At 41.7% G+C, this 20,089-nt stretch overlaps 1 protein-coding gene across 2 annotated transcripts in view; it reads left to right on the top strand.

Moving 5' to 3' along the window:
- Positions 1–20,089, top strand: part of LOC142243200 (cadherin-6-like) — a 431,398-nt gene that overhangs the window by 350,323 nt on the left and 60,986 nt on the right. For both annotated transcript variants that reach the window (XM_075314854.1, XM_075314855.1), the window contains 2 exons: positions 3,578–3,831; positions 18,107–18,243. In XM_075314854.1, coding sequence (XP_075170969.1) covers positions 3,578–3,831; positions 18,107–18,243 — 391 coding nt within the window. The remainder of the gene's footprint in view (positions 1–3,577; positions 3,832–18,106; positions 18,244–20,089) is intronic.

Below are 20,089 nucleotides of genomic sequence, written 5' to 3'. Positions count from 1 at the left end.
GCTGTGTGTGCCTGTGATCGGATGTGTGTATCTGTGATCGGCTGTGTGTGCCTGTGATCGGATGTGTGTATCTGTGATCGGCTGTGTGTGCCTGCGATCTGCTGTGTGTGTGTGTGTGCCTGCGATCGGCTGTGTGTATCTGTGATCGGCTGTGTGTATCTGTGATCGGCTGTGTGTGCCTTCGATCTGCTGTGTGTGTGTGTGTGTGTGTGATCGGCTGTGTGTGCCTGCGATCTGCTGTGTGTGTGTGTGTGTGTAATCTGCTGTGTGTGATCTGCTGTGTGTGTCAGTATGTCAGCTAGCAGCAGGGGAGAACGGCGTGCAGCACCTACCGGAGATCACAGGAGGACCTGGGAACCACGCAGACGTCCTTCTCTGGTGAGTATGAGTCTCCTGGGAAGAGGGGGGGGGGTCTGCTTTTTTGGGGGGTAAACTTACCCCCAACCGTGTTTCTCCAAGAATAAGACCTCCTACAAAAATAAGCCCTATTGCTTTTTTGGGGGGCAAAAAAAAATATAAGACAGTGTCTTATTTTTGGAAAAACATGGTATATATGATGGGAGGATACTTCCATTTGTGTCAGCCATAGCTTGTCCATTCTAGTCTGGAGAGGGGGTTTGATCCAGACTTACTGGTGGTTGCGCATTATTGTTGTGAGCGGTTGTGATGTTAACTCTTGTTGTCTTTTTGTTGCTGCCCTCCTTCTCTTGCTTTTCTCCTTAGTTTCTAACTGTTTGTTTCTGTAAGATTGCAGTGTGTCTGAGTTTCTGTTTTTCCCTGTCTGCCTAAATCTGTGTTTCCATCACACCCCTTCCCCTTTCTTCCCTGAGGTGGAACAGATTAGTTCTGGTCAGGAATATAGCCAGGCATGAGACTCAGGCATCTCCATCATTAGGGTAACCCTGAGATTAGGGATAACCAAGGATCCCCATGTGTGATGGACAGTATAGGCGCCCCCTTTTCTTTCCTATCCTACAGTCATATCGTGACACCGGAGTTGTTCATTGAATATGTGACTATTAGGGCTGAGCGGATCCAAACTGTAAAAGTCCGGATCCGCGCGGTTTCAAAGATTCCCGAGTGCCGGACCCGGATCTGGGATTACGGGTGCACGATCCAGATTTGGCACTAGCAAAAATAATTGAAAAATAAAGAAAAACAAATAAAAGTGCGTTTCACACTTACCGAGACTCGGTGTCATGGCGGCACACTGCTTCCGGGTCACACATCCACTTCCTTTACTGTGCATCGTATACACACATCTTTCCGTGTTTTCCCCGCCCACTGGCTGTCCTCTCGTCTGTGATTGGTTGCAGGCAGACGCGCCCCCAGCCTGTGACAGTATCTGCCTGTTGTGCAGTCATCGCGGCTCGGTCATTGTCTGCACAGCCAGCGGTCGTGCTCTATGGCCGCTGGCTGTGTTATGTAGTAGAGCTGAAGCAGCGTGGGTCCTCGTGTGGATTACACCGGAGCTGCAGGGTGTTGGGGGTTAATAAAGAGGTGAAGGAGGGTGTGTTTTGTAATTTATTCCAAATAAATGATTTTTCTCTGAGTCTGTATTTATTTACTTTCATGTACAGGTTAGTGTGATGCAGGTATCTCATAGACACCTGTGCCATCACTAACTTAGGGTTTAGTAACAGCTGTGCGTTGCTATTAACCCCTTATTTCCCCGATTGCCACTGCTCCAGAGCTTTATCTTGGCTGTGGATGAAAATTAGGGGGGTCCGCATGTCGTTTTTTTTTATTATTTATTTAATCAATAATAATAATAAAAAAAAAGCCTCATCACCGGCACAGCCGCGCACACTTCTAACAGGAGCGTGCATGTGTTTCTGTGTACATGCACGATCATGTTCAGTGAGCGCAGGCTGTACCGAGTACTGTCATGCCAGACTCGCACCCTTCTGACAGGAGCGTGCATGTGTTTCTGAAACACATGGACGTTCACCATACTGACCCGCAGACACTTGCCCCGTCCACTGGCTGTCCTGCCGCCTGTGATTGGTTGCAATCAGCTGACACACTGCCACTAAGGGTGGGGGCGCATCTAACTGCAACCAACTACATGCGCCGGTGAGCGGGCAAAACAATGAATATTGAATTGTCGGCTCCGGAAGGGAAAAGCGTGACCCGGAAGGAGTTTGCTACCATGACACAGCCTCAGGTGAGTACACCGCGCGCGCTCCTGCCCCCCTATCCCCTCCACAAACGTTTTTCATCTCCGGATTTTAGTGCCCATAAAATGGGCACCGGATTCCGGAGCGGATCCTGATTTTTTTTTTCAATCCAGCAGTGATCCGTCGGTCCCGGATTTTGGTGGATTCGATCAACTCTAGTGACTATATGTGACCACCCACTGGTTGTGATGTGAACTGCAGCCTGTCAAGCATTTTGTTAGCATGTCATGTAATGTGTTGATATTTAGAGAAATAGGAGTCTTTAAAGAAATTAGCAGAAAGGTATGGGGGAGCTGCACCAAACCTCTGGAACGCTCTACCCCAAGAAGTTAGGACAAATCACAACTTACTCAGCTTCAGACGCTCCATAAAAACGCATCTTTTTAGGGCAGCCTATCACACTCCCTAGCCAAACTAATTTCACCTAATCCCTCTACAACTTCTCAGAGCATAACCCCACGTCAAACTCCGTGGCACCTAAATGCATCTCAAGGCTCTGGCCTACTGGTCCAGGAAGCCATTATCTATCCCCCATTTCCTTGAGATGGCTGGATTGTCATTGTAAATAAGCACTTGCACCTTGCCCCTCCCCCCATCTCATTGTAGATTGTAAGCTCTCACGAGCAGGGTTGCCTTTTTTCCCTTTAAATATTGTATCTTCTATAATTGTTACTTGTTTGTATATGTTTATGTATATGATATGTATATGTATATGAGCCTCCTGAATTGTAAAGCGCTGCGGAATATGTTGGCGCTATAGAAATAAAGATTATTATTATTATTTATACATATAAATGAATTGTGCCTAGTTTGCAAGTCAGGCATTTTTGTGAATAATTAAATTCACTGTACAACACCGTAGAATATGTTGGTATTATAAAAGCATTGAGGAATAAATAAACTAAAACTACCATGCTATGCCCTGTAAAACCCGATCAATAGAGATGTTCTGAAGTAAAAGTTTGTGTTTTATTCTCAGATGGCTATTATTGCTTTCAATAAACATCTCCTTTGAGTTGTATATTGTTTATCGCTCTTTAAATATTGAATCAGAGATAATGCAAATCCAATGAAGATGGAATTTCCAATAGCACAATTATACGGTATTGGGAAAAAATCCGCTTGTATCCCAGACGCTTTTACTGCTGTGTCATCAAAATGGACAACATATAATAGAACAATATAATATACCTATATAATAACACGTATAACACAATGGCGTCATTAATAATGCTATGATTAGTATTCAGTATTATAGAGGCGCAATTTACTGTGTATACAGATAGAAAACTAAAAAGCTGCCTATGACAAGGAATCAGCATTTAGAAGTTTGACTTTTGGAAAATAATATTTTATTTTTTGACTCTCCTCAACTTAATTTTATGTTTTTTTGACAGATGATGGATTTTGAGAAAACGCGGCTATACAATTTAAAGGTGGAAGCTGGGAATATGTACGATGACCCCCGATTTCACTACTTAGGACCCTTCAAGGATGAGGCGACTGTGAAAATTATAGTGGAAGATGTAGATGAGCCTCCGGTATTTAGCAAGTCAGCCTATGTACTCGAAGTGAAGGAAGATGCAAAAATTAATTCTATTGTGGGAACAGTTACAGCCCAGGATCCGGATGCTGCTAGAAGCACTGTGAAGTAAGCAGAAGAGAAATGCACTTCTATGTCCCTGTAATGATCAAAGCTGCAAAATGTTATATTATTAAAGGCCTTGTAGATGATGAGACTAAAAGTATCAAAGGATGCTATGGTTTAACACTTTAGCTTTATGTGTCACTCATGCAAATGGGATTTTAAGAAGTGCTATAATTTTACATTCTTTCTTCAGGCTCTGAACCGTGCAAACAGAACGGTCCAACATCTGACTGCAAGATCACATTTCATCTTACATAGCTACAGAGAGGAAACAAGGCTTATGCTAAAGTGAGTTAAAGGGAATCTGTCACCAAGTTTTTGCTATTCCATCTGAGACCAGCATAATGTAGGGGTAGAGACCCTGATTCCAGTGATGTGTTACTTATTAGGCTGTTTGTTGTGGTTTTGATAAAATCACAGTTTTATCTGCTGTAGATCTACCACCTCTATGAATGCTGCTCTCTGTATAACTCCGCCCACACCACTGATTGACAGATTTCTGGGTACACTGAAAGCTGCCAATCAGTGGTCGAAGTGGGGCTATACAAAGTTCATGGATATAGAGGTCTACATGGCAGCAATTTTACTAACCTTCTAGTGATAATTCACTGATAGAACAGTGATTTTGTTAAAACTTTTAATAGAAGGTACTTATCAGCCAATCCACCATCTGTATCCAAGTCCAAACAGGGAATGAATATTGCACGGAAGAAAACTCTAGCTGGCCACAGGAAAAAAAGGAGATTAGTGAAGAAGTGGGTATCCAGCAATCCAAAACATAAACAGTCTTAATTTCTCCATTTAAAATGCAGCATGAAAAAGAAAGAAAAAAGTTAAAAATCCATGAGCTAATGCATTTTGGATTGTACAGGATCATGAGACATGGGGATATAACTAAGGATTCTGTACGATCCAAAACGCGTTATCTCAAGGATTTTTAACATTTTTTCTTTCTTTTTCATGCTGGATTTTAGATGGAGAAATAAAGACTTTTGTATCTTTTGGATTGCTGGATACCCACTTCTTTCTCTAATTTTATTAAAACTATAGCAAGCAGACCAGGAAGTGACATATCGTTGGAATCAGGGCCTTTGTTTTAGTATTAGGTGGAAAACACCTGGTGACAGTTTCCCTTTAATTGTACATGTCACAGAAGACTGTTACTCTCGCCTGTATAAGTGGCTCTATAGGTTTGTTGCTTTGATAGAAATCTATCCTCTGTCTACCTTACACATATACTACCTGTATAAATGAATGGTAAATAATTTACCATTTATCCACATTCCCAGAACCCATCTATGTGGAAGTTGAGCGTTGCTGATGGAGTATTGGGGGATAAAAGACACAGTGACTACCCTATAGCTGCACCATAATCTGACACTACAGATATATCAAAATGACTGATACAGTGTATAATATGGATATTGCTCTAATATCTTAGTTTAGTAAATTTGTAAGCTGAAACAACTAAAAACCATAAATGGAAAAAAAAATGGCGGTACAAAATAAAAACAGCCCCAATTGTCACTAAAATATTTTAGGATCCTACGAAAAAGTTAGAGCTGCTCAATTGCTAAAAAGTGCTTGGCATTGACATTGATAACACTTTGGCCACTAGTGAGTTAGAGTTTCTTGAAAGACATAATAGCTAGTGATGAGAAAATAGTTCGCTATTAGTGTGCTCGGGTGTTCTAAACAAGCATTTGCTGCTCGGATGGGCACGACTCGAGTATAATGGTAATCAGTGGGAAACTCGAGCATTTTACTAGAAGAGTTCCCCATTGACTTCCATTATAATCAGGTACTCGAGTCGTGCCCATCCCAGCATCAAATGCTCGTTAAGAGCACCCGAGCACACGAATACCAAATTATTTGCTCATTACTAATAATAGCCTATTTTTGAAAATACTATCAGGGATTGATTGATGGGTCCAACCTCTAAAACCCTGTATAATCAAGGGGCCACAAACTCCAACTAGTCTCTTCATTGTGTACAGAGACACATAGGCCTTTTCATCTAGGCAGCTGGGTGTGATACTGCATCTCTGTACCATACAAGTGAAGAAGTCTGAGCGCAGTACCAGGTACAGCCAAGTGAAGTAATAACCAAGTGAGCTGTAGTCCCCTTTGATTAGCATGTCTGTCCTGGTTGATGCATTTCAGTGAAGCAGGAGAAAGTGGTTGTAATGCCGCACTGCGGGATAGACTCATAGACTCCTGCCGCACTGCCAGATAGACTCAGAGCAATTTTCATTAAAATCAGCAGGTTTTATTGTTCATAGTTCTACGCGTTTTGGAGCTAGCATGCCCCTTCTTGAGTAACCAACAATAGCAATGAACCAAGAGCGCCATATTCGCGGGAGATCAGCATTTCTGCTGATCAGAGCACTCTGATCAGCAGAAGCGATCGAACTGTGTAATCATAAAGTGCCCTAGGGGCACTAGGAAATAAAAAAACAAAAAGTAAAAAAAAAAAAGTTTAAATAACAATAATTGAAAATTACACATATTTAGTATCGCTGCTTTCAGAAATCCCCAAAATGTCAAAATATGAAATCAATTAATTGGCACACGGCTCAGCGAGAAAAAATTGCATGCTCCAAAATTAAGGGGTTTTTTTTGGTTGCCGTTAAAATGCAGTTAGAGATCATCAAAGCATCGCATCTAAGCAAAAATTGTATAATTAAAAACACGAGCTCAAGACACAAAAAGTAAGCAAACACTGAGCCCTAGATCCTCAATAATGAGAATTCTACGGGCCTCAGAAAATGGCGAGAAAGGCGCTATTCTTTTTTGTTTGTTTGTTTTGTTCAGAATTTTTTTTCAACACTTACATAAAAGCAAAGCTATTCATGTTTGGTACTGTATCTACAGACTCAGACTGACCTGGTGAATCATATTGGCAGGTCAGTTTTGCAAAACAGTGAACACAGTAAATAAAACAAAAAAAAAACAAAAGTGCAATTGCAGGGTTTTTTTGCGATTTCACCGCACTGGATTTTTTTCCCGTTTTCCAACATAATATGGGGCAGAATGAATGCCGTTGTTCAAAATTAAAACTTGTCCCGCAACTTGGAAAAAGGGGAAGAAAAATCGAAAACAGAAAATTGCCTGGGGTGAAGGGTTTAACAACAGGTTCAACCCCTTTACGACCTATGACGTACCCATACATCATAGTTGAAAAGGAGTTCCCGACCTATGAAGTATGGGTACGCCATGGAGATGGCATGGGCACGAGAGTTGTCGGAAGCTCAGCTTTCGGAACATCCAATACCCAACTTTTTGACAATTTCCAACATTTTCACAATCAAACTAGATAAAATTGACCTAAATTTACCACTATGATGAAGTGTAATATGTCACGAAAAACAATCTCAGAATGAATCACTGGGATCGATTGAATCCTTCCAGAGTTATTACATCATAATGGGATGCCTGTTAGAATTGTAAAATAGTAAGCATTAAAATAAGCAACTTAACTTAGAATGTAAGGACAGAGGTGTGCTTACATGCTACGGGGTCCGACTAGCCAAGGGAACTTATGACCTTGTGACTAGTCCCTGCACTCATTAGCATATGATGAAAGATCTTTAGAAATACTTTTTCTAAAGATCTATTTATCTATGCTAGTGTATACAGGGACAGTTAGGCAGGGATTAGCAATATACACCCAGAACTGCTCATGGTTCTGGCTGCGTATTGCACCTGACAAGTTCCCTTTAAATACTTTCAGGACAGCGGAGAGACTTGTGCTGCTGATGTTAGAGGCTCACAGATAATTGTGCAGTTTGGATGCAGTTATAACAGGCTCAGAGACATATCAGGGCTGTTCAGATTTTAACCTCTAGATTTGCAGCACAACGTTTTAATTAACTACGGGCACATTCAGACTTTGATTATGTATAAGTGTCATGCATAGTTTTCACGGATAGCACTCATACCTAGGATAGTGTAAGGGGTCAGCAGAAAATTATGGAAACGTCTACTTTTAATTCATGGTTCGGATCACAATCGGTAATGTAAATCCATGGATCCTTGAAAAAAATTGCCCATCTTAACAGTAATCGTTGAGTATTGTACAGTACTAGGCACGGTCCTGCATTTTCCATATGTTTTCTTATTTCATGATTATATTTATAAGAAACTTGAAGGGGTGGTTCACTAGTTAGTATTAGTAGGGACATTGATATTATGTTAAGAAACAAGGTTTCTCTCAAATACCTTGTATTGCCAATTCTGGCTGTGAGCAGCGCTATTGCGTTTTGCTCATCCCCTTCTCGTGACACCCCCCCACCCCCCCGGGCTCCGTAACCTCTGATGTCTGGTGATGTCACGTCAACTTCCAGGTGACTTGACATCACTGTGGCCGGCCCCAGTCTCTGTGAGTGACTGGGCTGTGTTTCACTGCTCAGTTGAGCCCAGCGTCACAGCCCAGCATCTCCCTGCTCCCTCCCCCTTCACTGCAAGCAGGAGCAACACTGGGCTGTGACGAGCGGTGAAACTCCACCGCGGTGTTCTGAGGTGAGCAGGAAGTTGATCTCACATCACCGGATCCCTGAGGTCACGGAGCCTGGGAGTCACGAGAAGGGGATGAGTGGAGCACAATAGTGTTCACAGGCACTATTAGCAACACAAGGCATATGAAACAAACCTTGTTTCTCAACATAATATCGATGTGCCTATGAAAAATAACTAGTGAACCGCTCCTTTAAAAATGTAAGATCCAAATACATTGACTACAATATCTACAGGTGCATTCACTGCAGGTCGTAGAAGAGGCACAAACATGTACAAAGCCACGTTTATCCCATTTTGCAAAGAGCTTGAGCTCCCGGCAGCCGTCACCCACTTGTTCTATGGAGGGAAATGTCACATTTGCATTCTTTCTGCACGGTCAATTGAAAACAGAAAAAGAGAGCCATAGCAGAACTCTATTCCAACAGGTTAACCTGGTGTGACCATCCTTCATTGTAGTCAGACGTTTTAGGAGATGTGTGACCTATCACAAGATTGATGTTACTCCTCGCATACATAATATTGCTGTGATTCCCCGTCTGCTGCGTATTGTATGCATTGCGTGTAACACCTTTGTTTATTCCTTGCCTGACCTTGAGCTTGTAATGCCGAGGTGTTTATCGAAATGGGGCACAGATATTTAGAAAATTAATTGGAAACATTTTATTATTAGAAATAAATATTTCGATTTTTATTATTGAAAAATAATCTTCATTTTTGTATTTTGGTCATTAGTGAGAATTTATTTCCTAAGGGTTTTAGGTCCCTTTGGTTGAACATTAGACCAGACCGCTACAGCGAGTTGCCTGAATGTTACATGTGTACTATACCAAGGTTTATTACATAGCAAACATTCTGGAAATGGCAACACATTTCATTTGAAATGAAATTGTTTTTCTCCGCAGCTCATTACAGCCAGGGTTTTGATACAGAAAAGCTGAGCGCACCCATGTGACTTGAAGCTTGCTTAATGCATAAAAGCTACCCCGTGTTTTTTGGATGTCAGGTGCGGTCCAATAACTGTAGAAAGCAATTTACATTTATTCTTTTTAATCAGGGTGCATCAGAAGCCTGCCTGCCTTGTTTCAAATTCAACATTTAACACATGAAACCGTGATGCAGAAATCAAGGCACATCTTCCAACACCGATCTTAGCTTGTCAGATGGCAACGTGATAAAAAAATGGAAATAGGAAAATAAAATCTGCAAAGTCACCAAACAGTTCAGAATAATTGTTAGTCATGTGAATGTATTACTTTCTGATTCTACAATAGATTGTGGTAATGGTTCCGATTTATCAAGATTAGGTATGAAAGAAAAGTGCACTTCCGTATGAATTTAGCATATTTTTTAGCTGCCATGCATCACCCCAAGAAATGTACTCAAGTCAGGATCTATCGTAATTTACACTACTTTTGTGTTTGCCAACAATTCTTGCCCCTTCTGGTTAAACTCTGTCCACTTGCAAAAAGTTGTCGGAATTGGTCAGGACTGGTACAAAGACTGGAAATATGTCAACGTTTCTAACAGTTTTGCCCCACAATTTTGAGAAAACTGTTTGAGGAATGTCAATCATATATAAAATAGTAGGGTCAATATCTGTTATTTAATAGCGGATTTTACCCATAAACGTCAGCTGTTCAGATGTAGACATAGGGGAATCTAATTGAAATGAGAGGATAAACCTATTGATGATTGAGTCGATTTTCTTAAAATTTATGATTCTGCATGAATTGAAACAGCTTGCGATGCTATACACGATTCAGAAAAAAAAGTATACGGCTGCCAATTTGGTGAACCATTTAGGGCCAGTAAATAGTAGCAAAAAAAAATAAAAAAAACAAATAAAAAAAAATCAATACTCACCTTACCGCTCATCTCTTTGGCCATCCCAATGCGCACCGTACAGTCCTATTCTATCCAGCATCATGCGCCACATCTCCTGTTTATTTTAAGCCGGAACTTAAGTGTCACATCACAGTGTCAGGGCCAGAAGTCCTTGTCTGTAGTGAAGAGGACAGAGCTACAGTGTGTCATTGCAGAAAGAAGACCCAATGGCTTGTAGCAAGCAGTGGGTTTGCCTGGGAGGTGAACAGTGACTAAAAGTAGATTTTTTTGTTTTAACTACTTTGACAAGCAAAAGGGTAACAATGATTTGAACTTTTGACTTCCAGGCTCCATATCTCACCATCCACTACATCTTTGAGTTTAAGACTACCTTCATTGTATATACAATCATCTTGGTTATCTCATAAAAACTTGACTTGCAGCTGCTTAGCATAAGATCTATTGTGCAGATACTTGTCATGTCACTGCATTGTTACTGTTTTGCTCCTGGTGTTTGAAAAATCTTTTTTTCATGTATACTACAAATTACAATATGTTCTCACATTCCCTAATAGCTAGGTGTGTTATTATGTTGATATCCAAGCAAAAGGTCACTTTGAGAAGCAGCCATGAAAGAAGATTTCCCAACAAAACAGAAACCGCATCATTCAGATCATTGATAGCGGTCTCTAAGCCAAGAAAATTGCCAAACTGCATCATGTGAGTGCCAGGACAGTTAACAGCGTATGAAATGAAGTGTGTCCATCTATTCAAAAGTTAAAAGGTGGACATCCAGGAAAAATATCAAAGTCAACAAGTTGGCTCATCACCAGGTCTATCAGTTCTTGCACAACAAACATGGCATTGGAGGTGAATTGTATGCTTCATAATAGTGAGATCACAGACATGGATGCAAGCACCATGAGATGCAAGTTGCAAAAGTCTGGAATGTTGCCCCGAAAAAAGGTGAAAAAGCCTTGACTTCAATATCGTTGTAAGAAGTGTCTGCACGAGTTTGCAAGAAGGTACAAAAAGTAGACAGTAGAATATTATAAATGTGTGATTTAGAGCTGTAGCACCCCTGCGGTACCAGGTGCCACAAATGTGAACGTGAAAACCCAAACCCCGGAATATCCGTGCCAGTCAACACACCAGCACCCTCAGGCCACATACACAACCCCAATTCCAGACTGGGAGACTGCCTAGCAACAGGTAAAAGGGATGAGCACTGATTGGATAGTCGCCACCCAATCTGTAGGGAGAGACTCAGCGAGGGGGAGGGGCGAGTGGTCAGTTGGGAAGTTGGTGGGAGGAAGTAGTGAGCAGAATAGAGTGAGCAGGAGTTGAAAGGAGTGTGAAGGAAGACGTCTACTGAGAAAGGAGTGTGGAGGAAGAAGTGAAGGAGTGAGGAGAGAGTGAAAGAAGGAAAGGAAAGGTGTAACAAGACCTGAAGTAACAACGGAAATCTGTAACAGGAGTTGAGGGACTGTGGAGTAAGGAACAAGGACTCTAGGGACCGTGGGTTACCTGTGGAAGTGGAATACTCCAGGAACCGCGGCTGCCTGCGGAAGTCTGGAACCTAGGCTCACAGGACTCAGCACGAGTCAGGGTGCAGACCCTAGCACATTTTCTGTTAGTACAATAAACCTCATTTCAATCCAGAAATATTACTCAGTCCATCAGTTATTAGATATATGAAACTGAAATAGCTGTTGAAAAAACCCAAATTGTTATAAAGAAAAAAGGTTAACATTAATAGGGGTGCCCAAACTTTTTCATATGACTGTAATAAAAAAATTTGTTTAGATTTTTAGGTGCAAACCAGTAACAATGCAGTAACATAACAAGAATCTGCATAACTAATCATATGCTAAATATTTGCAAGTCAAATGTATGTATGTGATAAGCCAAGATGATTGTCTATAAAATGAAGGTAGTCTCACTTTGGAAGCTGTAGTGCAGGGATGGGGAACCTTTTTACTGCCGGGGGTCATTTGGAATTTCCTACTAACCTTTGGGGGCCGCACAACATTATCAACTTGAAAAATAACCCTGCTATATTTGGTCAAACGATTAATTAACTCACCCCTACTGTGGAGGCAGGAAGGAGCTGCTTCTCTTTGGTGCGGCTGTGTTGTTCGGTGATATTGATCAGCTTGTTTCTCACAGCTGCTTTTTCAGGTTTGTATCGGTCTGAAGATGCTGGGGGCATATACATCCCAGAAGACACTGGGGCACATAAATTACAGGAGACACTGGGAGTTCACATCACAGGAGGGGCTGGGGCATATACATCACAGGAGGGGCTGTGGCACATAAATTACAGGAGACACTGGGAGTACACCACAGGAGGGGCTGGGGCATATACATCACAGGAGGGGCTGGGGCATATACATCACAGGAGGGGCTGGGGCATATATATCACAGGAGGGGCTGGGGCATATATATCAGTAGGGGGGAATGGACAGCCCTGGCAGTGGCACAGACATAACTGGGGACAAGGACAGCACTAGGTGACAGCACTAGGTGGCAGCATGGACAGCACTAGGTGGCAACACGGACTGCACTAGGTGGCAGAACGGACTGCACTAGGTGGCAGCACGGACTGCACTAGGAGACAGCTCGGACAGCAATAAAAGTCAGCACGGACTGCACTAGGTGGCATCACTTGGGAGACACAAGCAGTGGGAGGGTGCAGACAGCAGTAGCGAGTACAGAGCACTGGGGGGTACACAGTACTGAGGGGTGGCACACAGCACTGGGGAGCACAGACAGCATAAGAGGGGCACAGACAGCACTGACTGTGGCATGGACAGCACTGGTGGCAGCATGGACAGCCTTAGGTGGTACGGACAGCACTGGGGGAGCATAGACATCACCCAAGGTGTACAGACAGCTTTAGGGGGGCACGGACAGCAGTGGGGGGGGTTACACAGCGCTGAGAGGGTACACAGCACGGGTGGGTACACAGTACTAGGGGGTACACATTGTAGTAGGGGGTACACACATCATTAGCGGGTACACACTGTACTAGGAGGTACACAGCACTGGGGGGTACACACAGCACGAGGGGGTACACAGCACTGGGAGGTACACACAGCATTGGGGGTACACACTGTACTAGGGGGTACACACAGTATTAGGGGTACACACTGTACTGGGGGTACACAGCACGAGGGAGTACACAGCACTGGGGGGGTACACACAGCATTAGGGGTACACACTGTACTAGGGGGTACACAGCACTGGGGGCCACACAGCACTGGGGGGTATACAGCAGTGGGGGGCACACAGCACTGGGGGTACACACAGTACTAGGGGGTACACACTACTAGTGGGTACACAGCACTAGGGGGTACACACAGCATTAGGGGGTACATACTGTATTAGGAGGTACAGAGCACTGGGAGTACACAGCATTAGGGGGTACACACTGTACTAGGTGTACACAGCACTGTGGGGTACACACAGCACGAGAGGGTACAGAGCACTGTGGGGTGCACAGCACTGGGGGGTACACACAGCATTAGGGGGTACACACAGCACAAAGGGGTACACACAACACTGAGCAGGGGGGTAGCGATGGGTTGAGTACTCACAGTACTGGGGTGGGGAGGAGGAGTCACACACACAGCACAGGTCCGGGAGGCTGGTAATCTGCTGCAGCTCTTCTGTGACATTATCGCAGCGTGCTGCTTACCCCGCCCACCAGAGCACACTAGCATAGGCCGAGGTTAAGCCTAGAATGTATGGGCTGCAGTCAGGTCCTGGAAGTCAGGATCTGGATAGAGCCCGTACATTCTAGCATCTACCCTCAGGTCATCAGGCAGTGGGATTTAAAGGGCCAGCAGCCGGGAAAAGCGCAGCTGCTGCCAGAGCACAGCGGTCCCCGGGAATGTGCCCGGGGGCCGCATAAAAAGTTGTCACAGGCCGCATACGGCCCGCGGGACGAAGGTTCCCCATCCCTGCTGTAGTGGATGGTGAGATATAGTTAGCGTTACCGTTTTGCTCGTCAAAGTAAATTTAGAATTCATATCTTGGTTGTTGAGCTCCATTTCTCATTTATCTTGTGCGCTGCCTACAAAACACTTTATATCCAGACTATAGATTATCATATTATTGATCATAATCAGCTTCAAATATATTATTTATATTCATATTTATATATAAAGCTTTATTCTCTTAAGCATCATAACTTCATTTATAAATGAGATTTTTGTTGCCCTAATCTAAGGGTATGTTCACACATTGTGGATTTCCACAGCAAATCCCCAATTATCCACAGAGAAATCTGCAGCAGCAGATCCACACATAACCTAAAGAGTGGTGGACTTTCTGCATGTTTTCTGTAAGGAAATTCAAGAATTTCAGAAGCAACAGTAACATGTTGCGGTCCAATTTCCAGACTGAAAACAAAAACAACATAATTTGCTGCTACTAAATTCCAAAAATGTATTTGAAAAAACAAAATACAGAATATCCATAACGTTTAAACATGGTGTTGAGCATTGTAGCCTGACAATTATTTAAAATTGTTTTAAAAGAAAAAAATCCTTAAATTCTGCATAAATTCTGCACATCTGGTGAACCAATAAAGTGTCAAAAGACATTGAGTCACTTCATATTTTCATGTTGGTTTAGATATATGGTATTCAAGAACACAAAGGATTAAGGTGATCAATTTTTCTGCTCAGTTTCTGTGACAATCTTTCAGGGATCAGTCACTGAAAAATAAAACACTTGTTAAGTATTTGCAGAAATAATTAATTTCAAGCTATTCATTCCATAGTTTTCTTATAAAAAGTAAATAGATGAGAGCTGCACTTCATATGCTGCATGTCATTGCGGCACACTGATCCCTTCTTCTTCAATAGTAGATTCTCGTTGAAGTAGTTTGTGTGACAAGCAGCCGTTCTCGAAGAGCCATCAAACCTGAAATATAATTAAACCCTAGAAGAAAAGACATGTTAAACGATCCTCAAAGCTACTTATATGTAAATGTACTTATATCATGAGAGACATTAAGATGTTCGACATTGCGGAACGTTTGCTATACCCACATTAATCCTGCGCGCTCTATTATTAATGCATTCTAGTGGTACACTCTCAATACTCTTGTAGGCGCTTTATGAGTTTTTGCCCTTTGTTACATTTCTTGCTTATTGATAGGACACCTGACACGAGATTATTAAAACTATATGTACCGAAATTCTGTTCCTTTACTGTGGTATTCAATAGGATATCATGTGTAGCAAAAAGCAATACAGAGATGACAATGAAACTTTAGGTAGTTTTTCATTTCATTAAAGGTGTGCATATACATGAGAAAGCTGTTACTATCTCTCAGAGTAAACCTAAACACTTGACCAAGCTTTAATATCTTTGCAACAGGAAAAAAAAAGATGCTGTTAGAAATCTTCCCTGAAAACCTGAAAGGATCGGGTATTTTAATATAAACTACTCGGTCCTTCTTGGCAGGATAGGCTTACCACCTGGCTTACATAGGACACCCCCGGGAGGCCCCTCTATAAATCAGACAGATGGCCAATCCAGCTGAAATTTGTGAGCTGTGCCAACGTTAATCTAATGTGTATGAGAGCCTTAAGGACTTTCCTAAGGAAATTAGGATTTCACTCAGTAGCAAGGTTTGTCAGTTGTTAGACTGATATTAAATAATCATAACCCTTTTACGTTTAAGGGAACATGTCATGTGAAAACAATGCTATTAAACTGCACATATGAGATTAATTTGCTAGTTAATAACGTTTCTAACTTGCCAAGCGCCTTCACTTAGAGCCCCGCTGCCGGGAGGAAATGAACTTTATTCCTCCCAGCAGCATTCAGCCTCCAGTCTTAGGGTTGTACCGGTGCTGGTTCAGTCACCATTCAGGGTATACTGGGCAGCAGCTGTAACCACGTATCGGCACTGACTGACAGCCAGGTCACATTAGTCAGTATTTTCACATGACCGGTTCCCTTTTACTATGGCATCTTCTTACATTTTACTACACTATTAAAGTGAAAATATGGCACAAAGAACACAACTCCAATAATATCTTTTACTATTGCATTTGTGTAAATTCTTAGTGAGAACCTATCAGATGTTTTTAGTCCCTAAAATGCTACTTGGTACTTAACAATTTTTACTTTCTAAAGGTGCCCTAATAATCAAAGTTGTAGAGATTAAACAAAGCCTTTTCAGGCCACATTAACCATAAATAAATGATATTGCTGGTGTTAAGAGGTGGAGTCATTTGGGAAACGATCAAGGTTGGCCATGCCAAAAACCTATCAATTCTAGTGTGATTGTTGTTACTGAGAATGGGAAAAGTCTTCTATGTCATTATATAGAAGACTTTCCCCATTCTTAAGGGTGCTTTACACGCTGCGACATCGCTAGCGATAGCTAGCGATGTCGTGCGCGATAGCACCCACCCCCATCGTATGTGCGACATTTGGTGATCGCTGCCGTAGCGAACATTATCGCTACGGCAGCGTCACACGCACATACCTGTGCAGTGACGTCGCTCTGATCGCCAAACAATCCCTCAAGGGGGAGGTGCGTTCAGCGTCACAGCGACGTCACCGCAACGTCACTAAGTGGCTGTCCAATAGAAGCGGAGGGGCGGAAATGAGCAGGACGTAACATCCCCCACCTCCTTCCTTCCGCATTGCCGGTGGACGCAGGTAAGGAGATGTTCGTCGTTCCTGCGGTGTCACACATAGCGATGTGTGACACCGCAGGAACGACGAACTACATCGTACCTGTGGCAGCAACAATATTAAGGAAAGGAGCGACGTGTCACCGTTTTTGAACGATTTTTCGATTGTTGAGCGTTGCTCCTTGGTGTCACACGCTGCGATGTCGTTACCGGCACCGGATGTGCATCACTAATGACGTGACCCCGATGATATATCCGTAGCGATGTTGCAACGTGTAAAGCACCCTTTAGTAACAACAGTCACACTAGATTCGGCAGGCTGAACAGGCTGGTAATGTGTTCTGGGAATCAATTTATTATGCTACCTATATACTGCAAACCTATTCCACAGCGCTTTACAGACATCATCACTGTCCCCATTAGAGCTCACAATCTAAATTCCCTTTTAGTATGTCTTCAAAGTGTGGGAGAAACCAGACAAAACCCACACAACCACGGGGAGAACACACAAACTCCTTTCAGATGCTGTCCCTGGTGAGATTTGAACCCAGGACTCCAGTGCTGCAAGGCAACAATATAAACCACTGAGCCACCATGCTGCCATGTAGTGTTGCTAATCACTGAGCCACCATGCTGCCCAAAACAGTTCATACTAGGTAGTTTTTTTTCCAATTTTTCTCCAAATTGGTTACAATATTGGAGAGATATTAAAAAAAAAACTAAATAAAACTCTAGAAGAATTACCATGCAAACGGGGATTATATTTCTCAATCAGTGTTATTCCTACTATTACATACTGTATATGGTGCCCCTTTAGAAAGCAACAGAGGTGAAAAAATGGAGTGGTGCAAGTTTGGAGATCAAAAAGCAGCAAATAAGTTTCCAATAACAACATACAGGTGAAAATCACAAATGTACTGGACATTTGTTTAAGAAAATGACTCAAAGCTGACATAATCTGTAGAAAGCTCAGTGTTTTAAGCTTCCGTCAGAAAGGGATTATTCAAGTGCTTGTTGTTAGGAAGCTGAGATTTTATTTAAAATGTTTTGACATTTATAGTGTTAGATATTTCCTGATAGTAAAACGTTGCTCTTAACAATGTAGTGACATTGCAGGCTTTTTAAGTAATTGTATGCTTTTTTTGCTGCTATTGTGAAATAGCAGGAATTTTTAAATGTCATTTCTAATTTAATAGATTGTATTATTGCTGGTAACACTTCTGTCTGGGCACTGCTGCGGATACAAGACATTTAATGCTGGTCTGTGTTTGCAGGTATTCGGTGGATCGCCATACAGACATGGATAGGATATTCAACATTGATTCCGGCAATGGATCGATTTTTACTTCCAAATCTCTGGATCGCGAGGCACTGTTGTGGCACAATATTACTGTCATAGCTACAGAAATCAGTAAGTGAACCCTAAATACCAGCTCTATCTATAGAAGAAAGACTTTTTAAACTTAAGATATTTTGGAAAGTGTGATCAGGGACCTTGAAAGTTAATTATAACTTTCTTAGGTATTGTTACAAAACTATAAAGCAGCACTGTGAAAAGCTAAAATATGTAAACATTGACTTTAGGAATTTTGGCACTGCATTACTGCTATTGGAAATATTATGGAAAAAATGAGATACTTAGCTTATAAATTGGCCAATCCATGTGAGCCCAACGGCCAATGACAAGGCGTATCTCTTTGTCGGAACCCTATCCTAATATGCCTAAAACCTTCAAGTAATGGGCAAATAGGATCCAACTAAAATGAATACACCCTGGCTGAAGAGCAGAGTACTCAGTCAGAAAGGAATGGAATACAAATATAAAAGACTGACCTGCACATCCACTAGGTGTGAACAGGTGCTAGCTGAAAAGTCAATATAATTGCAAAACTATGCAGAAGCACTTTAAAAAGTTAAAATATGCAAACATTGAATATTGGAATTTTGCTACGGCGTTACTGCTATTGGAACTATGTTTAGAAATTAGATACTTAACTTGTAAGTTGGCCAATTCATGACAGCCCGACAGCCAACGACAAGGTCTATCTCTTTGTCGGGATCCTATGGGCAGGTAGGATCTAGCTAAAATTTATATGCCCTGGCTAAAGGGAGGAGAACTCAGACAGAAATGAATGAAATACAAATATAAAGACTGATCAGCACATCCACTAGGTATGAACAGGTGCAAGCTGAAAATTCAATATAATTGCAAAAGAATACAGCAGCACTCTAAAAAGTTAAACATGCAAACATTGAATATAGGAATTTTGCTATGGCATAACTGCTATTGGAACTATGTTTAAAAATGAGATACTTAGCTTATAAATTGCCCAATCTATGAGAGCCCAACAGCCAACGACAAGGCATATCTCTTTGTTTGGACTCTATCCTAATATGCCTCTATCTGATTTAAAAACCTACAAGTTGTGGGTAGGATCCATCTAAAATGAAAATGCTCTGGCTGAAGGGCTGAGAGGTCAGTCAGAAAAGAATCGAATACAAAGAACTAGGTATCTCATTTTTTTAAATATAGTTCTAAGGGCAGTAATGCAGTAGCAACATTCCTATATTCAATGTTTGCATATTTTAGCTTTTCAGAGTGTTGCTGTACATTTTGTAATTATATTGAATTTTCAGCTTGCACCTGTTCACACCTATTAGATGTGCTGGTCAGCTTTTTACGTTTGTTTCTCACCTGTGGAGTTGTGCTTTAAGCAAATAAGAGCAATGATGAAAGTATCTGTTGTGTGCGTGTGCGAGTGAGTGTTTTCATGAAGAACCGTAGATAAATGTATAATGCTCAGTTAATGGAATGTAATTGTGCTAACAGATGATGTTTGGCTAAAATAATTGAATCCATTCTAAAACAATAACCATTTACTAATTGCTTAGTACTATATTCCCAGTCAGAGCTGACACAAATGCATTGCCATCTTTACTGGAAGTCACCCAGAGCAAGATTAAAGTTAATAAAATTAGTAACCACTATGAAGTCAATCTGAAAGGCAGACACAATTACACATGAGGATCTGCTATTGGCAGCTGCACACACTTTCAAATTGCATCTCGTAGACTGCAGTACATAGGACATGGTGTCATTGAAGTGTGTAAAACGGAATATTATCAAATGATTTAATAACACTTAGAATCCAATTATTGATATACGTAGAAAGTAAAATAAATTTTATTTAACCCAGCACTGAAGCTCTTCTGGATTATTGGACTACCAAACAGAATGCTAAACATGTTGGAAAGAG

Source organism: Anomaloglossus baeobatrachus, chromosome 6 (assembly GCF_048569485.1).
Source record: "Anomaloglossus baeobatrachus isolate aAnoBae1 chromosome 6, aAnoBae1.hap1, whole genome shotgun sequence".
Taxonomy (NCBI): domain Eukaryota; kingdom Metazoa; phylum Chordata; class Amphibia; order Anura; family Aromobatidae; genus Anomaloglossus; species Anomaloglossus baeobatrachus.
The sequence above is the reverse complement of the archived record's forward strand: the minus strand, read 5'-3'. Positions and strand labels throughout refer to the sequence as shown.